Source organism: Nyctibius grandis, chromosome 5 (assembly GCF_013368605.1).
Source record: "Nyctibius grandis isolate bNycGra1 chromosome 5, bNycGra1.pri, whole genome shotgun sequence".
Taxonomy (NCBI): domain Eukaryota; kingdom Metazoa; phylum Chordata; class Aves; order Nyctibiiformes; family Nyctibiidae; genus Nyctibius; species Nyctibius grandis.
In genome coordinates, this window is record NC_090662.1 from 1,511,634 (window position 1) to 1,531,525 (window position 19,892).

A 19,892-nucleotide genomic window follows, 5' to 3' on the forward strand; every position below is an offset into this window, starting at 1 on the left:
CCACAGTCCCTTCCAAAGCTGATTTATTTAAATGTCTGTACATAGCAAACTATAATACATACAAACTTCATAGCAGGGCAGACAACAAAGGCTGGACAGCTGTTATATCCAATAAGCAATTTAAAAAGTAAAGGTATCTCTATTCCCAAAAGTGCTTTTTAAAAAAAGAAATTACACGTCGGTGTTCAGTACTTACCATTGCATTAAAATGACGAGCCTTTCTGATATTTGAAACTTATTTTATAGCCTCCAGCTTCCAAATTTAAGAGAATTCTTGGTTTTGTTAAAATTAATCATTCTGAAACAAAGCTGTCTTCCTACAGGTTCATGTCTCACTGCTCTGTCCTTCCCACTGCAATGACAGCACACGACCCTGCCAAACAGCCCAGAGATGGGCTGAGCTGGGTTGACATTTCCTCAGCAGAGATTAAGTGTCTCTCTCCCACACCCTGCGCAGCTGATGATTTTCATGAAACACGTAGGAAATTCATATATTTGAACTCCTACTTCTGTGTCAATATTGGTTGGAATCAGCCAACCGGCTCAGAAGTTATTGCAGACAGGCTGACGGGAAACCCGTGTGCCTGTGCAAACCCTGTTTCTTTAGGAAATCACACTAAAATAAAAACCCCTCCAAGCTCCTACCTGGCAAGATTTGGAAGAGCTTTAAAACATGATGAAGTGCATTCTATGGGCTCACATGCCAGAAAGCTGATTTAGAGAGGTTAATGTTTGAGATAAAAATAAAACCATGGTCTAGGCAGACTCATTGATGTGTTGGGGTTTGGCAATGGTATAATTATGAGCTATTTTTTTTCTCTGAGGCGATTCAGCTCCTGTAGATATTTTTCACTTGTGCTTTTTGATCGTTAGCACTTTGCAAGTGAAAGCCTGGTGCTGAGGGATGCAGAAGAGACACCTGTCTCCCATTCTTTCTCCAAAGCTTTAGAAAAAATGGTAATTATGGCTGTGAAAAAACTAAACTGTCTCTAAAAAGGCACTGAAATGAACACTTCAGCTGCCTGCTCCTCCCTCCGACCCCTCCACCTCCATCACTTCCCCTGGGTCTCAGACCTCGGCTTAACTTTAACCACTGTATGGGGATTTCTTGAAAACATCCAAACTCTGTTATGTGTAGTTTTTGGTGCCTGCTGTGCGAAACTGTGGCTCTCAAAGGAGGCAAAAGCAGAGGTTCTTTTTTTAAATGTTTCTGTGGTAAAGGACGCTGTGTCAGCTGGGGAAACAGACACCCCCCCGCCACTTTCACACCACAGTATCAGAGAGGATGAAGATGTGGGCAACGCCTCCCTCAGCAGGAGCAGGAAGCTGAGCGGTAACATGCTCTAACCCGATGCTTTTTGCCCACAAAAACGTGAAAATTAACTTAATAGTCTACCAAACGCCAACCTTTCCCACAACCTTTGAAAAGCACAACTCCTTTCACTTCTTCTCCCAGCGTGGTATTTTGTTTTCCCCTCACTATGGCCTTTCCCTGGTGCTTTTGGCTGAGGGTGGGGAAGGCCCCTTTGTGCTTTGTTTCTCGCCCGGCTCCCTCCGAGCGCGGAGGGCGGGAGGGCGGCGGCGGCGGCGGCTCCCCCTCAGCCCCGGAACAGCTTTTCCCGCCCTTTTCCTGAGGCGGCCGCTGCAGCCGCAACGGTCGCGGGCAGCGCGCGGCGCGCGCCCGCCCTCCGGCAGCGGATTGGACGAGGGGCGGGGCGTCAGTGGCCGGCCCCGCCCCTCCCGGCTGTCCCGCCTTCCACTGCGCATGCGTAGGCGGGGGAGCCGGAGGGTGGCTGCCATGGCAACGCGGCGCGGGAGGGAAACGAGGGGAGGCGGCGCCCGGCCGCGGCCCTGAGGGGCGGTTACGGCCGGGACCGGGACCGGGACCTGCCACAGGCAGAGCGGGAGCTGTGGTGGGCAGCGCTTAAGCGTTGTGTTTTTATTTCTGTGTCTCTGCGGGACAGGCGCCTCTCACCCGGCTCGGGGAAGGCTGTGGAGAACCCGTTGTCTTTCCACGCGGGGGTGGGCGAAGCTCTCTACAGCTTCGTTTCTTCAGGCCGTGCTGTGGAGATAGGGAGGTGAGGTCCTGCCTCTGCTACACGGGCGTGTCCTGCCGGCAGGGATGGGGTGGGGTGGGCCTGGAGCAGTCTGGCAGCGCTGCCGGGAGCTCTGGGCTCGGCAAGTGCCTTTCGCAGATCACTGACGTGGAGCTGAGGTTCAGGTTTACGTTTTTTCCCTTGTTGTTAGGTGAAATCTCAAGGGCTTTGCTTAAAAGCTCAGAATCCTGGAATCTGGCAGAGATAGGAGATGAGTCTGCCAGTCTGCCCCTCTGCTCTTGTGACACCCCCCCTGCAGTGCTGCGTCCAGCTCTGGGGCCCCCAACAGAAGGACACGGAGCTGTTGGAGCGAGGCCAGAGGAGGCCACGGAGATGCTCAGAGGGCTGGAGCCCCTCTGCTCTGGAGACAGGCTGAGAGAGCTGGGGCTGTTCAGCCTGGAGAAGAGAAGGCTCCAGGGAGACCTTCTAGCACCTTCCAGTGCCTGAAGGGGCTACAGGAAAGCTGGAGAGGGGCTTTTTACAAGGGCATGGAGTGACAGGACGGAGGGGAATGTTTTTAAACTGCAAGAGGGGAGATTGAGATGAGATGTGAGGAAGAAATTCTTTGCTGTGAGGGTGGTGAGACCCTGGCCCAGGTTGCCCAGAGCAGCTGTGGCTGCCCCCTCCCTGGCAGTGTTCAAGGCCAGGTTGGATGGGGCTTGGAGCAACCTGGTCTGGTGGAAGGTGTCCCTGCCCATGGCAGAGGGGTTGGAACTGGATGATCTTTAAGGTCCCTTCCAACCCAAACCAGTCTGTGATTCTATGACTTCACAGGTGATTGCAAATAAATGCTTTAAGGTATTGCACACCTCAACCTGTTTTTGCAAGGGCCTAACTTTAGCTATTTTTTTCTTTTTTTCCCTTTTAACTGTAATGATACTAATGCCTCGTGTGGTAGGTAACTCCCTGTGTAATTGTTTGTTGCAGGGTCCATCTTCAGGGCTTGATGTGGAGTCCCTCCGCTCAGTAAAAGGATATAGCCATGGTAATACAGGTTTGATTCTTCTGAAGTGTATTGATACCGCTTTTTAAGGAAATAGAGTTAATATCCAAAAGGTTCCTTCTCAAGGCTGCAGGACATAAACTGACCTGCTCAAATTCACGTTGTGTGCAAGTATGCACCCCAGTCTGATTTTTAGTTTTTCTTGCTGTTCTCAGCTACAGGCTGTAAAATTTTGCACACATAACACCTCAAATCTTATTGCCTGTGGGTGAATGAAAATATTGCACAAACATGGATCTCCCAGTACTTTTGAAGAGTGTTCAGATGTCGCACTGGGTTGTAGTTTAAAAACTCAGAGGAGATCATGGTGGGAAGTCTGATCTGTGCGAGTCCTGCCTCTACACGCTGAAAAAGAACTGCACTCTGCTCAGCATCACATGTCCTTTGGTAGCCTGATAAATCCGTAAGAAATCCCGGGGTCGTCAGCTGGTGCGCCAAGCGTTGGCTCTGGCACTGCCGTGTGTGCACGTACATGCACGAGGTGTTACTTCTGACAGCATTTGTGATGTGCTGCTGTAGCTTGTTAGCTTCCCACGCTTCGGGAACTCCTGCTCTAGGTTGTGCTCAAATGTGTGAGCTGACTGCAGACTACAGCTTATTGATGCCATGTTTTCTATGATTTATGAGAGACAGGAAACAGAGACAAGACAGTTGCTGACAATGATTGAGAACATTTAAAGCCTGGAGGTCAGAGGTATCTGCTGCAGAAGGGCAGCAGGAGCAGTGAGGCTGCTCTAGACAAAAGGCATTCCCTGGTTCTCACCGCAGACTTAGGACAACAGTTTGCCCTTATTTGTAAGCACCTTTTTGATTTTGAAAGATGAGCTGCAGGCCAAATTCTGACCAGGAACCTAACTGTGCTCAGAAAATCCACCAGTGACCCTGCTTAGGAGTGTGTAAACAGGGAGCGTGATTCAGGTGACTGGCTGAAAAACCTGACATAAGCATCTCCTCTGTGAAGTGTACGCATTCCAGCACATGAAGTATTCAACAAATTCTATCCAATTAAGGTCTGCAAAAGAGGCTTGTCGCCTTCTCTAATATATGTCTGAGTTCAAGTCGTTTGCAGTCTGCGTGACTGAAGGTTTAGGAAACAATCTGCCATCAGCTGCAGCTTGCACTCTGTATTTTCTGTCCGTCTTTTATCCTTCTGTGGATAGTGGTTCTGTGTGTTTTGTACACAACTCTTGACTTTTTTCCCCCCCTTTACCCATACATATTCCTTCACATTCTGGTCTTGGCTGATCCTGAAGATTGTACCCTTGACTGTTCTCATACCTCAGAGCACAAATGTTTGTCTCTTTGGCACTTAACAGTACTGAGCTGTAAAGGGACTCTTTAGAATTGGTACCGTGAAAAATATGTTTCATATACTGTCTTCCCCTAGTTTATGCCCAGCTGATAGTTACATGTGGCCTTCCTGGCTGTATCTGTGCTAATTCCTTCTAATGAAGTGCTTGGAGGCGTTTAATTACAGTGTGCAAAACCAGGCAAATAACAGAAATAGATGGGCAGATGCATAAAGTGACTCGGTGTGTACTGAAAGTGCTCTTGGCATCAGACCTGCGATAAATACTTTCAGTCACTCACGATGTGTAAATACTCCTGTTCAGCCTTTCTCTGGGCCTAGCTGTCGCTCCGTCCTCGGCGTTCCTGGGACACTGCCCACCTTCTGGCTCCGTGTTGCCGTCACCACTTTCCTGCCTACGCAGCAGCACTGAGAGATCCCTCCAGGTCCCTGACCTGGTTTCTGTTGCTCAATACCTGGAGGCAGCATCTTCCATGCAGACACGCTCCGGGCTTGTTGTGAGGAGTGGCCAGGATGGGTGAGAAAACAATCCAGGGAGTGAATCAGACTCTGGCAAATCCATCTTGGAGGCACCAGTGCTAATCAGCTGGAGTTAACAGGAGTATTTTCTGGCCCGCTTTAGGGCTTGGGTGAGTCTTGGCAACACCTTTTTACATACAGAATGGCAGAGCTGCTGCTTAGATTTGTGTTGCCGCTAATGGTGGAAGAGCAACTATATCCCAGAGCCTTGAAAAGGCCACAGATGTACAACGGAGACCTGGTTTTCTGGTTTATGATCCTGAGTCATAAGCAGCCACACAGTAGTGGATGAACACACAACAAAGGCTTAGTTTACTTCAGGATTGTATCGTAATGCATTAATTAAAAAATCAATTGAAAAGAATGTATGATTTCCATTGGGCACAAACCTTTTCTAGCCAGAGAGGAGCACAGGGGAACACTAATTAGCTCTGTCTGGTGACTTTGAAGATTCTTACAGCCTATAGAGCAAATATGGATTTGGTGAAAGTGTATTAATGCTTATTAGTCCGTATATAAAATCCCCACAAAGCACAGGGGTCTGTAGTGAGGGGCTCTGAGCTAATACTGCGAGTCAGGACTAAGATGCAATGAAACAGCTGTTCCGGGATGTCTTGGGATTCTCTACCCAGAAGTGAGACGATAAAGATGCAGAACTGAGTGTTCTTGTGGTCCTTTTCTCTCTGCAGGCAGGTAAAAGTAGCAAACCCAAGCGCGGCAAAAGCTCCAAAAAGAGGTCCAAAAAGAAAGGAAAGAAGGAAGTGAAGGAAGTGGATATCCTCAGCCCTGATGCCATGCTCAACGCTTACTACATCTGTCACAATGCCGCCGCCTTCCTGCAGTTCCGGGGCTTTCCCTGGCCTGGCTCACCCAAAAAGAAGGGGAAGAAAAGAAAGTAACCGGGTGGCTGGAGAGCAAAAGACTTAGTGAAAACCAAGCTCCTCGGTGAAAGAAGAGACTTTTTTTGCGGATCAGACTCATACTGACCTCTCCTGTGGTTAGCTCAAATATTTTGCCATAATCACTGTTGTGTCCGTACAAAGACACTCTTATTAAAGCTCAAGCATACAGTGACAAATGGTAAGTGACACCGTGCCATTGGAGTTTCAGCTGTGGCCCTTCACCCTCCGGTTCTGTGTGGAATAAAGCACTGTGCCTCAGCAGTCTGAAGGGTCTATAGTGGGGTTTACTTTACCCATATCGCTGCCGTTCTTTTACAGATGGGACGTGCTCCCCGGTAGCGCTCGTGTACCTCCGGCTGGTTTAACCAGCGCTGGTGGAAACTTGAGCTCAGGAAGTGGATACCATGGTAAGACTGACAGTGTTAAGTATGATTTCTGTAACATCAGCTTATCTGAGAGTCACCCAGCGCTCCCTCTCTGGGTCAACAAAGAGCCATGCGATGCCATCTGTGTATCTGCGTGATTCACCTCGTTCTAAAGGAAATGGTTACATTTGGTCAGATAAGCAGTACCTGAAGCTCCAGCAAATTACCACCGGCTCTTCTTTGGCTGTAGTTAAAATCTGGAGATCTACCTTAGATGTTGTCTGTGATGCTGTTACACACAGTTAGAGGTGCTGGTGAACCCCTGCTCCCAGGTCTCCCCTTACAGTAATCGGTCTTAGTCTAAACATCCTGGCTGGAGACCACAAGCTTTGTGTCAGAGTTCAGAGTTGTTTTGCTCCGTTTCCTCCGCGTGTGTTTAACACAGCCCTTGGTAAATTGTGCAGCAGCGTGTCAAGCGAAGCTGTACATCTCTCCTAGATTCTTACACCGACTGGAAAGATGCAGTAGAGTGACTGGGAGGGGTGAGGATGTGTCCTGAACTGATGCAGGCTGTGGAGAGTTAGGAAGGAATACAAAAGGGCTGGAATCTTGAAGAAAGAGTTGGGAAAAGAGAATCTGTAATCAGCCAGAGCTACTATAAGGGGAGATGTCCCAGTTCTCTAGGATACCCGAGGGACTGTGAGCATGCAAGACTGCTCTCAACACCAGACGTGCACAGGAAGTATCACATCAGAATTTCAGTTGGTTTCTCAGGGCTGAACATCTGTGGTGCTGATCTGGCAGAGCACCGAGCTGGCTCTCAAGGCCGTTTCTGACTGACCTAACTGCAGGAGGAGGTGCAGCACCTTTCCGACTTCCATGTAACTTTATGTTACAGGTAACAGAACAGTCAATTATAATGTGATTGACCCAAACCAATAAAGGCCTGTAAAGCCTAGTGCTTGAGCTAAGAGGAGGCTCAGAGGTGACCTTAGTGCAGTCTACAACTACCTGAAGGGAGGTTGTAGTGAAGTGGGAGTCGGCCTCTTCTCCCAGGCAACCAGCAATAGGACAAGAGGACACAGCCTCAAGCTTCGCCAGGGGAGGTTCAGGTTGGACATTAGGAAGCATTTCTTCTCAGCAAGGGTCATTAGCCATTGGAAGGGGCTGCCCAGGGAGGTGGTGGAGTCACCATCCCTGGAGGGGTTTAAGAAAAGCCTGGACATGGCAGTTAGTGCCATGGTCTAGTTGCCATGGTGGTGTCAGGGCAATGGTTGGACTCGATGATCCCAGAGGGCTCTTCCAACCTGATTGATTCTGTGATTCTGTTTCTCCATCTTAAAATGTTCCCTCTATGAAGAGGTCTTGACCAGGTAAAATCACAGTTTTGTGGCATTGCTTGTAGGCCAGCCGCTGTCATTATGTGGGCTACTGCACTGCTCCACTGAATTTGTTTCATCTACATGTCAAGAAAACCATGGTGGGTATCCTGTTGCCTTCCTAGTTAGTCTGTAGTTGGCATGTCCTGCTGAATCAGGGGTGTGGTTTGCAGTACCAGTTTCTTCTATGTTGTGCAGCACCGTGTCTTCCTCAGCATTTACTCATCTTCTTGCTTCCCCATCACCCACCAGGAAGTCTCTGGTCACAGCATATACTTGCAACTATTTCCTCCAAGTATCAACGTTTTAAGGCAAGAGATCTCTTGCGACCTCTCTATTTAGCATCTCGAGCTAAACGTTTAAAAAAATAAATTACAAAGAAAATCATTCCCTTTTGTATGATAGATTTACTACACAGAGCTTTAAGGGACAGATGTTTCTGAGCACTGAGGTAGGAACTACTTAACATCACTGTCAGTTTGGGACCCAGGGTCAGTGTGCAGGAGAAGTTGAAGAGCAGTACAATCTCCTGCCAAGATGAAGAACCCAGTTTAACAGCAACTGCTCACAGAGCAGGTGTTTAGGGAAGTAACTTCCTTCTGGACAACTTATTCTCCAGCTGCCTATTGCAGCATCGTGCGCAGTTTCCTCTGAAGCAGCTGTTACCTGAGCAGCGCGGGAGGCAGCGTGGCACACAAGACAGGCAAGTGGTCTGGTCTGATGCAGCGGTTACAAGTAAGCGAAGCCATTTTTACATCTGTGGTAGACCGGAGCTACAATGATTTAAAGACTCCAAAGTTTTAGTATGCAAAAATTACTAGAACAAATAGTGAAATATCATTATATGTTTTCTCTTTAAAAAATAACAGTAAATCTGATTTCTTCATGATGCAGTTGAGCACACCAGATGGTGACCAGTGAAGTGCAAAGACTCTGCTTCGTAGTGTATCTGAAAAGTTGCCATTCATTTCTTTGACAACAGATCACAGAATCACAGAATCAACCAGGTTGTAAGAGCCCTCTGGGATCATCGAGTCCAACCATTGCCCTGACACCACCATGGCAACTAGACCATGGCACTAAGTGCCATGTCCAGGCTTTTCTTAAACCCCTCCAGAGATGGTGACTCCACCACCTCCCTGGGCAGCCCCTTCCAATGGCTAATGACTCTCAGTGAATAAATTCTTCCTAAGATCCAGCCTGAACCTCCCCTGGCGTAACTTGAGGCCGTTTCCTCTCGTCCTATCGCTGGTTACTCAGGAGAAGAGACTGACCCCCACCTCACCACAACCTCCTATCAGGTAGTTGTAGACTGCAATAAGGTCACCTCTCAGCCTCCTTTTCTCCAGACTAAACCCGCCCAGGTCCCTCAGCCGCTCCTCATCACACTTGTGCTCCAGACCCTTCACCAGCTTCGTTGCCCTTCTCTGGACTCGCTCCAGCACCTCAATGTCCTTCTTGTCGTGAGGGGCCCAGAACTGAACACAGGAATCGAGGTGCGGACTAAAAAGAATCTTTTGAGGGGAAACTGCAAGCCGGAGAGGCCCTTTGCTTTATGGGCACAGTGCAAGGGAACTTTGCGGCGTTACGTGCGTCATGTCTCACAGGGAGTTACACTTTAGGGCTTCCTTCGTTTTGCTGTCACCGAGCCGTCGTGCACAGTGTGCTGCTTTGGGTACGCGAGGTTAACGTTTCCTGTAGGAAGCCACATACCATAGCCCCGCTGTTAAAAATACACTGGATGTTGATGTGCATGTTTGTGGGTGGGGCATAGCGGTGGGGAGAGTCACAAGACTGTTAAGTGATGTGAGTGATGGCTATATATATATATATATATATACAAAGTTTAAAAAAAGATATTATTCACCACATTTGGTATTAGAAAATTTCAAGCTGTATGTGAGCAGCTTCCCTTCTTTATTCTTTCCTTCAGTCTGCGTTTCTGTACTGCCTGGTATCTCCTAGCAAGTTATTTTCACATTAAGAAAAGAATGGTGGATCTTAATCACAGAATCAATGAGGTTGGAAGAGCCCTCTGGGATCATCGCGTCCAACCATTGCCCTGACACCACCATGTCAATTAGACCATGGCACTAAGTGCCATGTCCAGTCTTTTCTTAAACACCTCCAGAGATGGTGACTCCACCACCAACCTGGGCAGCCCCTTCCAATGGCTAATGACCCTTGCTGAGAAGAAATGCTTCCCAATGTCCAACCTGACCCTCCCCTGGTGAAGCTTGAGGCTGTGTCCTCTTGTCCTATCGCTGGTTGCCTGGGAGAAGAGGCCGACTCCCACTGCGCTACAACCTCCCTTCAGGTAGTTGTAGACTGCACTAAGGTCACCTCTGAGCCTCCTCTTCTCCAGGCTAAACACCCCCAGCTCCCTCAGCCGTTCCTCAGAGGTCAGACCCTCCAGACCCTTCACCACCTTGGTTGCCCTCATCTGGACTTGCTCCAACACCTCAACATCTTTCTTGAAGTGCAGGGCCCAGAACTGGACACAGGATTCAAGGTGCGGCCTCACCAGTGCCCAGTACAGAGGGACGATCCCTTCCCCAGACCGGCTGGCTACACTAGTCCTAATAGAGGCCAGGATGCCATTGGCCTTCTTGGCCACCTGGGCACACCGCTGGCTCACGTTTAGCCGGCTGTCGATCAGCACCCACTTTCTTTATGATACATAAGAAAGGCTTGAGAAGTGGCATGCATCCTTTTGTCTCATTTCTCATTTTAAGAAATGCTCTGGCTGTTATTTCCCAACTTCAGGGGAGGATAGCTGAGGACTCTTTTGCGCATAAATGGTATCTGCATAATGAGGAGGTTACTATGGTGAATTTTTAAAGAAAAACTTTCATCCAAAAGGTATATTCGATATTGGTGCTAAATAGTGTCAGCAGAAGTAAATAAAGTTTTCAGTAGGTTAAGTCCTGTCTCATTTGCTCATTTTTCACTGTCATGGTTCCCCGCTGCCATTTCCGATGTCCTCCAGGAAGAGAGTCCAATTTTACTGTCTTTTTTATAAGCCTCTCTCTTTCAAGCTGTTTATTTTAAAAAAGGGCACAAGTCATTTTTTTCCTCTCTTTTGCTAGTAATTGCCATACAAAAGACCAGAAGGATCAAAAGATTAGAACTTACATAAATGATTGATCTCTGAGACGTGCTGTCTAGGTACCGTGACACCTGCAAGTATTGATGTCTTCCATGGTTTTGTTACATCCTAGTGCGTTATCCACTATATAATTATCCAGTTACCGGTAGTTTTCTGGAGGTATTCAGTGAATTCTGGAGTCCTGCTTCTTGCAGATGCTTTTGATGTGTCCTTAGAGGAAGCTTACAGGGCCCTCCCACCGTGATAGCTCAGACCACAGGTTAGTCATAAGAGAATCCTGTGGAGAAAATACCTTTTTCCTTGATTTTTTTTGTTTAGGCTGCAGATGATTTCGTTAAAGGTAATAAATATTTCATTCTTTTAAAATAAAATATAGTCCTTTAAGTCTGCAGTGTTCCCAGGCAACTAGTGATAGGACAAGAGGACACAGCCTCAAGCTTCGCCAGGGGAGGTTCAGGTTGGACATTAGGAAGCATTTCTTCTCAGCAAGGGTCATTAGCCATTGGAAGGGGCTGCCCAGGGAGGTGGTGGAGTCACCATCTCGGGAGGGGTTGAAGAAAAGCCTGGCCATGGCACTTAGTGCCCTGGTCTAGTTGCCATGGTGGTGTCAGGGCAATGGTTGGACTCGATGATCCCAGAGGTCTCTTCCAACCTAATTGATTCTGTGATTCTAGGTTATTGCTATATAACTTTAGGAGAAACATAACCAAAAGGGATTTTTTTAAAAATTTACTGTTAAGGTCTGATCTATTCACGACTAAGTTAAAGTAAACTGAGTGTGAAATCTTTTTTTATGCAAAAGACTGGCTTAGTATCAGCATTTCTCCCAATTGTCTTCTAGCTGTAATTGGCACTTAAGGAGAGAAATGTTTTAGAAAAATGAGGAAAATATTTAATGCAACACATGGTTACAACAGCTTCCTTGGAATGGCTGTGACTATATGTCATGAAGGGAGCAGTTTGCTCCTTGGTGGAAATGCTTCACCCAAATGCTTTAAAAGTTCACCTGCAACTACTGCCAAATGTTAGAATATTTTTAATAGCTGAAACTGCGAGTGGTAGGCCAAGTGGTAGGCTCAGAGGTGACCTTATTGCAGTCTACAACTACCTGAAAGGAGGTTGTAGTGAAGTGGGAGTCGGCCTCTTCTCCCAGGCAACCAGCGATAGGACAAGAGGACACAGCCTCAAGCTTGGCCAGGGGAGGGTCAGGCTGGACATGAGGAAGCATTTCTTCTCATCAAGGGTCATTAGCCATTGGAAGGGGCTGCCCAGGGAGGTGGTGGAGTCACCATCTCTGGAGGTGCTTAAGAAAAGCCTGGACATGGCACTTAGTGCCATGGTCTAGTTGACATGGTGGTGTCAGGGCAATGGTTGGACTCGATGATCCCAGAGATCTCTTCCAACCTGGTTGATTCTGTGATTCTGTGATTCTGTGAAGTGCTCCTACAAGCTAAAAGGAAGCCCTTTTTTAATGTTAGCAGGTAGATCAGAGTACACATGTTATATGAGAAAAGCAAAAATACTTAATGCTGTTTCATGCAAGTTGAAAATTACATTTGACTTCAGAAAATCTTTTTCTCTCTCAGGGTGATTCAAACAGGTCATATATCTCTTGGGGGCACTTTTTCCATATCATTTAATAGGAAGTGCCTGTTCTGTGAAGTCCAAAGATAACCAGCCTGGGAGAAGGGTTCTCCATGCATACTGAGATGTTAAATCAGAAGCTACAAAACTGATGTTTGAATTAAAGTTGTGTTGGTTAAGCAATTAGTTACAGTAATTATTGCAGCTGGGTTTTTCTTGAGTTTTCTCAGTGGTGATATGATCAACACACTTGAAAGATACTTTAAACATGGATCATCTCACCTTGATTTGCATGTCTATAGCACAGCTATCTCTGCCTGAGCTACTCATGCTGGGATCTCCTTATAGCTAAAAAGGAGATAGGAAACAGGCATGTGAGGCATGACCACTTCTGGACCAAAAGGTTTGATGTTTCTTTGTCACATTTATGGCAAAACACTGATTCTTTAAAGTATTTTGTTCCTGGAAAAAATAATTGACTATGTATGACTTTTTTGGCCTCTCTTGGTCTGAAAAATAAAGTTTGTAGACTAAATCTGCCCCCAAATCCTCATCCGATCTGATGGATGTACTCCCATAGTGCGTGACACTTTGCATGTTGAATACACAGTTACAACTACTTGGATTCCTCATTGCATAGTAGGAATGATCTGGACCCCTTCTTGTTTACACAAAACATTGTCTGTGATAGCTTCTATGGGTTTCTTTCCATGGCATTTTCATACCAATGCTATGTAGGCTGATTGACCTTCTTGAAACCTGGCCTGGTTTTGCAGGGATAAAATTTATCCAATCACTTTTCTGTTACATTTGGTTTCAGTTTGTGGCCAGCCATGGTGATCAAGGCCCTCAGCAGTTAAATCCAGGGCAGCTGCCCCAGGCTGGCCCACAGGTGTGTTCTGTAACATTAACATCACGTTCACTATAAATGGGAAAGCTGCTGAGGATGTGGGGTTTTTTTCTGCTTTGATTTCCTTTTCCTTCCCTCTTTCTCCTCTCTTCTCAACGGTTACTATCTCTGGAGGGACTTGCCACCAGTCTATGAGCTAAGTATAATTTTGTGTCTTCTGTATTAGTATCAATATTGGTTTTCTTATTTTATTAAATCTGTTTAAATTTCAACCCATGAATCTCCCTCCTTTTCCCAATTCCCTTTCTTGGTTGGGGAGGGGACATTGGGTGATAGAACAACTGGTTATTGTTTAGCCCCAGGTGCAGGCTAAACAGAGACAAAACAAGAATATGTTTATGGATGGAGAGAATTTCTGTGTGTGACACTTGCTTTTGATGATTCTAGGAGCTTCCTATCCTTGATTTAATGTATCCTTCATTAGAGATGGTTGTAGATGAGCAAGTGGGAATGTTTTGCATGTATAAGATGGATTTTTTTTTTTTCATCAGAGTAGGGAAGGGGCATGTTGAGGATATCTCATGTCTAAAGTTTGATTGGGTTGTAAGCAGATTTTATCAAGCTGCTAAGAGAGCAGAAGTGAAGGCTGGATCACAAGTTATGTAGATGAATGATGTCATGTTCCTAGTTTTCTTAATTTGACTTTTCTATGGAAAGTGAATTATCTTGTAACATCTGTTGCTTCAAAAGAGAGCTTCATAAGGAGAGTTATGGTTGGCTTAAAGCTTCTGACATGACTTGCAATCTGCTTATTGGCAACAATCCGATGCTTGTAGAAATGAAGGGAGGAAAATGCCAACCCTTACGAAATCACTGCGTTTTCTAACACTATTGATGGTATTGACTCCTCTAGTGATCTCAGTTTTGTAAGCTCACCTTGTGCTTCAGTTACAGAATCACAGAATGTTCGGGATTGGAAGGGACCTCGAAAGATCATCTAGTCCAATCCCCTGCCGGAGCAGGATTACCTAGATCATATCACACAGGAACGTGTCCAGGCGGATTTTGAATGTCTCCAGAGAAGGAGACTCCACAACCTCTCTGGGCAGCCTCTGCCAGTGTTCAGTCACCCTCACTCTAAAGAAGTTTTTCTTCATATTTATGTGGAACCTCCTGTGTTCCAGCTTGCACCCGTTGCCCCTTGTCCTGTCAAGGGATGTCACTGAGAAGAGCCTGGCTCCATCCTCGTGACACTTGCCCTTTACATATTTATAAACATTAATGAGGTCACCCCTCAGTCTCCTCTTCTCCAAGCTAAAGAGACCCAGCTCCCTCAGCCTCTCCTCATATGGGAGATGTTCCACCCCCTTAATCATCTTCGTGGCTCTGCGCTGGACTCTCTCTAGCAGTTCCCTGTCCTTCTTGAACTGAGGGGCCCAGAACTGGACACACTATTCCAGATGCGGCCTCACCAGGGCAGAGTAGAGGGGAAGGAGAACCTCTCTTGACCTACTAACCACACACAGTTCTTCAAGGGAATTAATGCTTTATTTATTATTTAAAGCGGAAGCTCCCAGACCTAGTGAAACAGACACCTTCTGCTGGGGTACAGAGGAGCTTTCTAAGCATGAGGCTCTTTGTCTTACTCCAGTAATAGCCATTGAGCTTGCCATGGTGTCCAACTAATCTCAAATGATATGGCCTGAAATGGTGTCCTTGAAAGCAAGAGTCCTTCTTCTGTCACCTGTTGTTTTGGCTCCTGAGATACTTTAGCCAGGAAGCCTGGCACCTTCTGAAAATAGATATAATATTTTGGGAGTACCTGATAATTATAGCCTGCTCTTTGGGAACCATCCAAGGAGTAGCTCTGTTTTCTTAGAAGTGTACATGCTTTTATTGACTCCTCACCCTTTTCCGTTGTCTTATGCATGTGGCTTGCATAATTTCTGTTGCCATTACCAGATAGCAGATAGCAGAATGGGAAACATTTCAAGCTCTTACCCTGGCAGCTGATACTTTGCTTTTCTTGCCTAGAAGCACAGTTAGGGTCTGTCACAATGCTTTGGCAGGTCTTAAAAGTTCTTCACGACCTGGCATTGCAAGCTTACTTGGAAGAGAAGATCAACATAGTTTTAATAGTTTGTGAGATTTCAGACTGGTGACCTCCTGGTGGTGTCTCTGGTGAGCTCCTCAGTGTCTCTTGAAATGTCCCAGGGTCATTCAGCTCTCGGGCAGCTCCAGGACTGTTCCCATGCCTAAATGTGGCAGAGCTGTGCTAGTCCTGAGCTTAGCAGTTGCCATAACCCACAGTTCATCACTGTCTTCACAATGATCTTTCATGAAGTGAGGATTGTTGTCTCCTTTCTCTTAAAATTCCTTCCTTTCAGCTCTTCAGGATAAGAAAGTGCACTACTTTCAGCCTTTCATTCCTATGTTACATTTTAAAAACCTGTTATTCTTGTTGCTTTCCTCCATGCTTCACAATGCTACTGCTTCTTCAGCACAAGCTGACAATTAACACCTCCAATGTGCGGGTTTTCTTCTCACATGTTGCTACACGAGAGTCAGAAAACTAAGACTCATGGGATTAATCTCCCTTAAATCTAAATGTCTGCATCAATGCCTGGACTAGTAGCCTTCTATGACAACATGACTGGCTGGATTGATGAGAGGAGAGCAGTGGATGTTATCTACCTTGACTTCACCAAGGCTTTTGACACTGTCTCCTATAACATGCTCATAGAAAAGCTCAAGAAGTGTGGCTTAGATGCGTGCACAGGGAGGTGGATGGAGAACTGGCTGAAGGACAGAGCCCAGAGGGTTGTGATCAGCGGTGCTCAGTCTAGTTGGAGGCCTGTGGCTAGTGGTGTTCCCCAGGGGTTGGTACTGGGTCCAGTCCTGTTCAACTCATTCATCAATGACCTGGATGAAGGAACAGAGTGTACACTCAGCAAATTTGCTGATGACACAAAACTAGGAGGAGTGGCCGATCCCCCAGCAGGCCGTGCTGCCATTCAGTGAGACCTGGCCAGGCTGGAGAGCTGGATGGAGAGGAACCTCATGAAGTTCAACAAGGGCAAGTGTAGGGTCCTGCACCTTGGGAAGAATAACCCCATGCACCAGTACAGGTGGGGGTTGACCTGCTGGGAAGCATCTCTGCAGAGATCTGGGTGTTCTGGTGGACAACAAGTTCCCCATGAGCCAGCAGTGTGCCCTTGGGGCCAGGAAGGCCAATGGTATCCTGGGGTGCATGAGGAAGAGTGTGGCCAACAGGTCAAGGGAGGTTCTCCTGCCCCTCTACACGGCCCTGGTGAGGCCACACCTGGAGTAACTGTGTCCAGTTCTGGGCCCCCCAGTTCAAGAAAGATAAGGAATTACTGGAGAGAGTCCAGCGGAGGGGTACGGAGATGGTCAGAGGGCTGGAGCATCTCTGCTACGAGCAGAGGCTGAGGGAGATGGGGCTGTTCAGCTGGAGAAGAGCAGACTGAGGGGGATCTTATCAATGCTTACAAATACCTTAGGGGGGGGTGTCAAGGGGAAGGGGCCAGACTCTTCTCAGTGGTGCCCAGTGACAGGACAAGGGGCAATGGGCACAAGCTGAAACATGGGAAGTTCCATCTGAATATGAGGAGGAACTTCTTTGGTGTGAGGGTGCCAGAGCCCTGGCACAGGCTGCCCAGGGAGGGTGGGGAGTCTCCTTCTCTGGAGATATTCAAAACCCGCCTGGATGCGACCCTGTGCGACGTGCTCTGGGTGACCCTGCTTGGGCAGGGGTTGGGCTGGGTGATCTCCAGAGGTTGGGTTGGGTGATCTCCAGAGGACCCTTCCAACCCTTAACCAGTCTGTGATTCTGTGGTCTAGATTCATATAGTAAGAGCAGTTCAGAATGTGATTCCTCTGATTAAATGTATGCAGAGGCTTAAAGCAGCCCCAGGTGTCTTGTTTAAGTACAGGAACATCTAAGGAGATCTAACCCACTCTCTGTGATATATAAGATTTTACTGAAAAAGCCAATTCAGATTTACTGTGGATGAAGAAATGTAAGTTCTTCACAAAATGATGAGTCCAGGGAAACCAGTATGGCCATGGCTTGGGGGTCATAAGGAACTTGGACTGAAGGCCATAAAAAGGGGTGTCAGAAAACTTCTGTGGCTCTAGTGTCTTGGATGATGAGGGTCAAATTGTGTGGGATATTCTGTCTAATCTGTTAAAAGGAAACCACCCAGCCTGCACCTTTTGGGCATCCCTGTTCAGAGAACAAAAATACCTCCTGACTTCAGCACGGTGGTGTCTCGGATGTGGAGAAGTGGAGCAGAGCTAGACAGCCTGGGAGAGGAAGCACAGTCGTCTTGAGCTTATCGCTCCTGCACAGTTGTAAACTCAGCCCTGCTAATAATAGCCAGGGGTAATTGTGTTCAGCCAGGGGAAAACCACCTTGCCTGTACGCAGTTTAGGCGAAATTGCCTTCAGTAATGAAGAAAAGCAAATCATAAACATCCAGCTCGGTGTAATCGGTCTTCAGTGACTACTTGGGGAATTGATTTCCCTAAGAAAAGCAGACTGGACCTGAAGAAGTACCTCACAAAGAGCAGATTTGCAGCCCTGTACAAAAGGCATTGCAGCAACACGTTGTTTGGAAGCACTATATGCTACAGCCCACGTTAGGAAGACAGCAGCCACTCTAAGGAGGTGTCACCCTGGGACTGGGCTCCCAAGCTCACTGGAGCAGTGCTGGTCACAGCTGCCCCTGCCAGCTCTGTCCCACAATCGAGGACTGGGATTATCAGGTGCTCGAGCAGCAGCACAGTGCTGGTAAAGGGCAAGGCTCAGCACAGAAATTAGATACATGAGTCCCAAGCAGGCTACCGCTGTCCTAAGAACCGATTTTTCTTCTCAGAAGGGGTCTTTCTTCTCAGCAAGGGTCATTAGCCATTGGAAGGGGCTGCCCAGGGAGGTGGTGGAGTCACCATCTCTGGAGGGGTTTAAGAAAAGACTGGACATGGCACTTAGTGCCATGGTCTAGTTGACGTGGTGGTGTCAGGGCAATGGTTGGACTCAATGATCCCAGAGGGCTCTTCCAACCTCATTGATTCTGTGATTTAAAAAAAAAAAATCATCACCAGCGTGTTTGAAAATCAGCTTCAGGCAAAACGTGGGGATGGGAGAGGAAAGCCTTCCTGCCAACAAGTTCCCAGCTCATTTCTGCCCTTTTTTTACAGTCTCATCTTTGTCTCTCCATTAACTGTTTTTGGTGTAAAATCTATTACAGTTTGGTGCTTAGCTGCAAGGAACATTGCAATGGGCACTGAAAAGCTGTACATAATAGCCTAAGTGGGCTCTTACATGCCTTTCCCTCTGTTGTTGTTACTATTGCTGCTGTTTCACAGAGATGAGGGAATGGCACTCATCCAGCACTGCCGTCTTTTATTTCTAAATACTCTGGGTACTGGCAGAATAGAAACAATTAATCACTAGCTATGAGAAGCAGTGAAGAGCCTGGCTGCTGCGGGGCAAGCCCAAAATCCAGACTGCTTTCGGTTTCTAGTTGCAATTAATGGTTGTGACAGATGTACTCGTCCCCCTCCCTTAACCAGACCAGCAGAAAAACAACCAAACAGGCATCCACAGGGAGCTGCGATGAGCCAGAGCACCCTGGTCTAGAGGAAAGGTGTCCCTGCCTGTGGCAGGGGGTTGGAACTAGATGATCTTTAAGGTCCCTCCCAACCCAAACCAGTCTGTGATTCTATGATGATGAGTCAGTTTGGTTCAGGCTCCAAAGGAGGTAAAGGCCTGAGCCAGAGCTGGGCCAAGAACTCCTCCAGGAAACACATAAAGCAGCAAAGCAACACAGTGAACACCGATGAGTTGTGGGTACAAGGAGCCTCGTGCGTACCTCTCCCCCTGCATGCAATTTGACTACGAGCCAACCACTTTACCCCATAAATACGACGGCCTCAGTGAGCCATCTTTGAGCTCGCCCTGGCAGGCAGGGTGGCTGCGTGGCCATGATCTCCCCTTGAGCTGGGACGCCTCTCAAGGCTGCTCCTCAAAGCAACGAGATCTTTTACCAATGACAGATCGCTGGATGAGCCCAATGTGAATTCTCCTTGGATGGTAACGGGACTGAACACCAGGCAACACTCCCCTTTAGCGGGGACACTGCTCAACGTTAAGAGATATTAGTTATTTAGCTTAAATAAGTAAGTTTTCAATAGAATGAATCACTTAAGAGTTATAAGGCTGTGTGATTTAGCACGCTGTTTGCTCAGCCTTACTTACAGATCACGAGTAGCTGGATTTGCTGAAGCCTCAGGCCGCAAGCTGTACATTTCCACTGAGGTTTACTGAACGTGTACCTACTTAGTCACAACAGGGCCTCCCGAGCCAGCGTAAATCAGAAGATATAGAGGCTTCAAGTCTACAAACCATCCACAGCAGCTGCAACTAGACAAAATAACGGCCTGTCTGAAGACACTGACTGAATCCAGTGAGGAAGAAGATGACCCCAGCCCCAGATTTTACTAGTGGACTAAACCATCACATGAGAGATGGGTGAATAGTCTGTCAGGGTATAATTGCCCAGGGATTTCTTTGCCACCTCCCCGCCCTGCCTTTTTTGAGCCCTTCTCCAGAGACATGAGCTGACCATGCTGCTGTACCACTCTTAAATAACTTATTTTATAAAATCCGATGCCTGAGAGTCTGCTTCAAGAAACCTCGGGTTCGAACTTCAGAGTGAACTAACACCTGGTGCCCAGATGGAAGCTAAGTGAAGT

General features: G+C 47.2%; 1 protein-coding gene across 1 annotated transcript; it reads left to right on the forward strand.

The window, feature by feature from the left end:
- Positions 1-1,789: 1,789 nt before the first annotated feature.
- Positions 1,790-6,059, forward strand: SMKR1 (small lysine rich protein 1). The gene is made up of 3 exons (XM_068402217.1): positions 1,790-2,078; positions 3,024-3,081; positions 5,617-6,059. Exons 2-3 carry the CDS (start codon positions 3,079-3,081, stop codon positions 5,824-5,826), a joined length of 213 nt encoding a protein of 70 aa, XP_068258318.1. The 5' UTR covers positions 1,790-2,078; positions 3,024-3,078; the 3' UTR covers positions 5,827-6,059.
- The last annotated feature ends 13,833 nt before the right edge of the window (positions 6,060-19,892 follow it).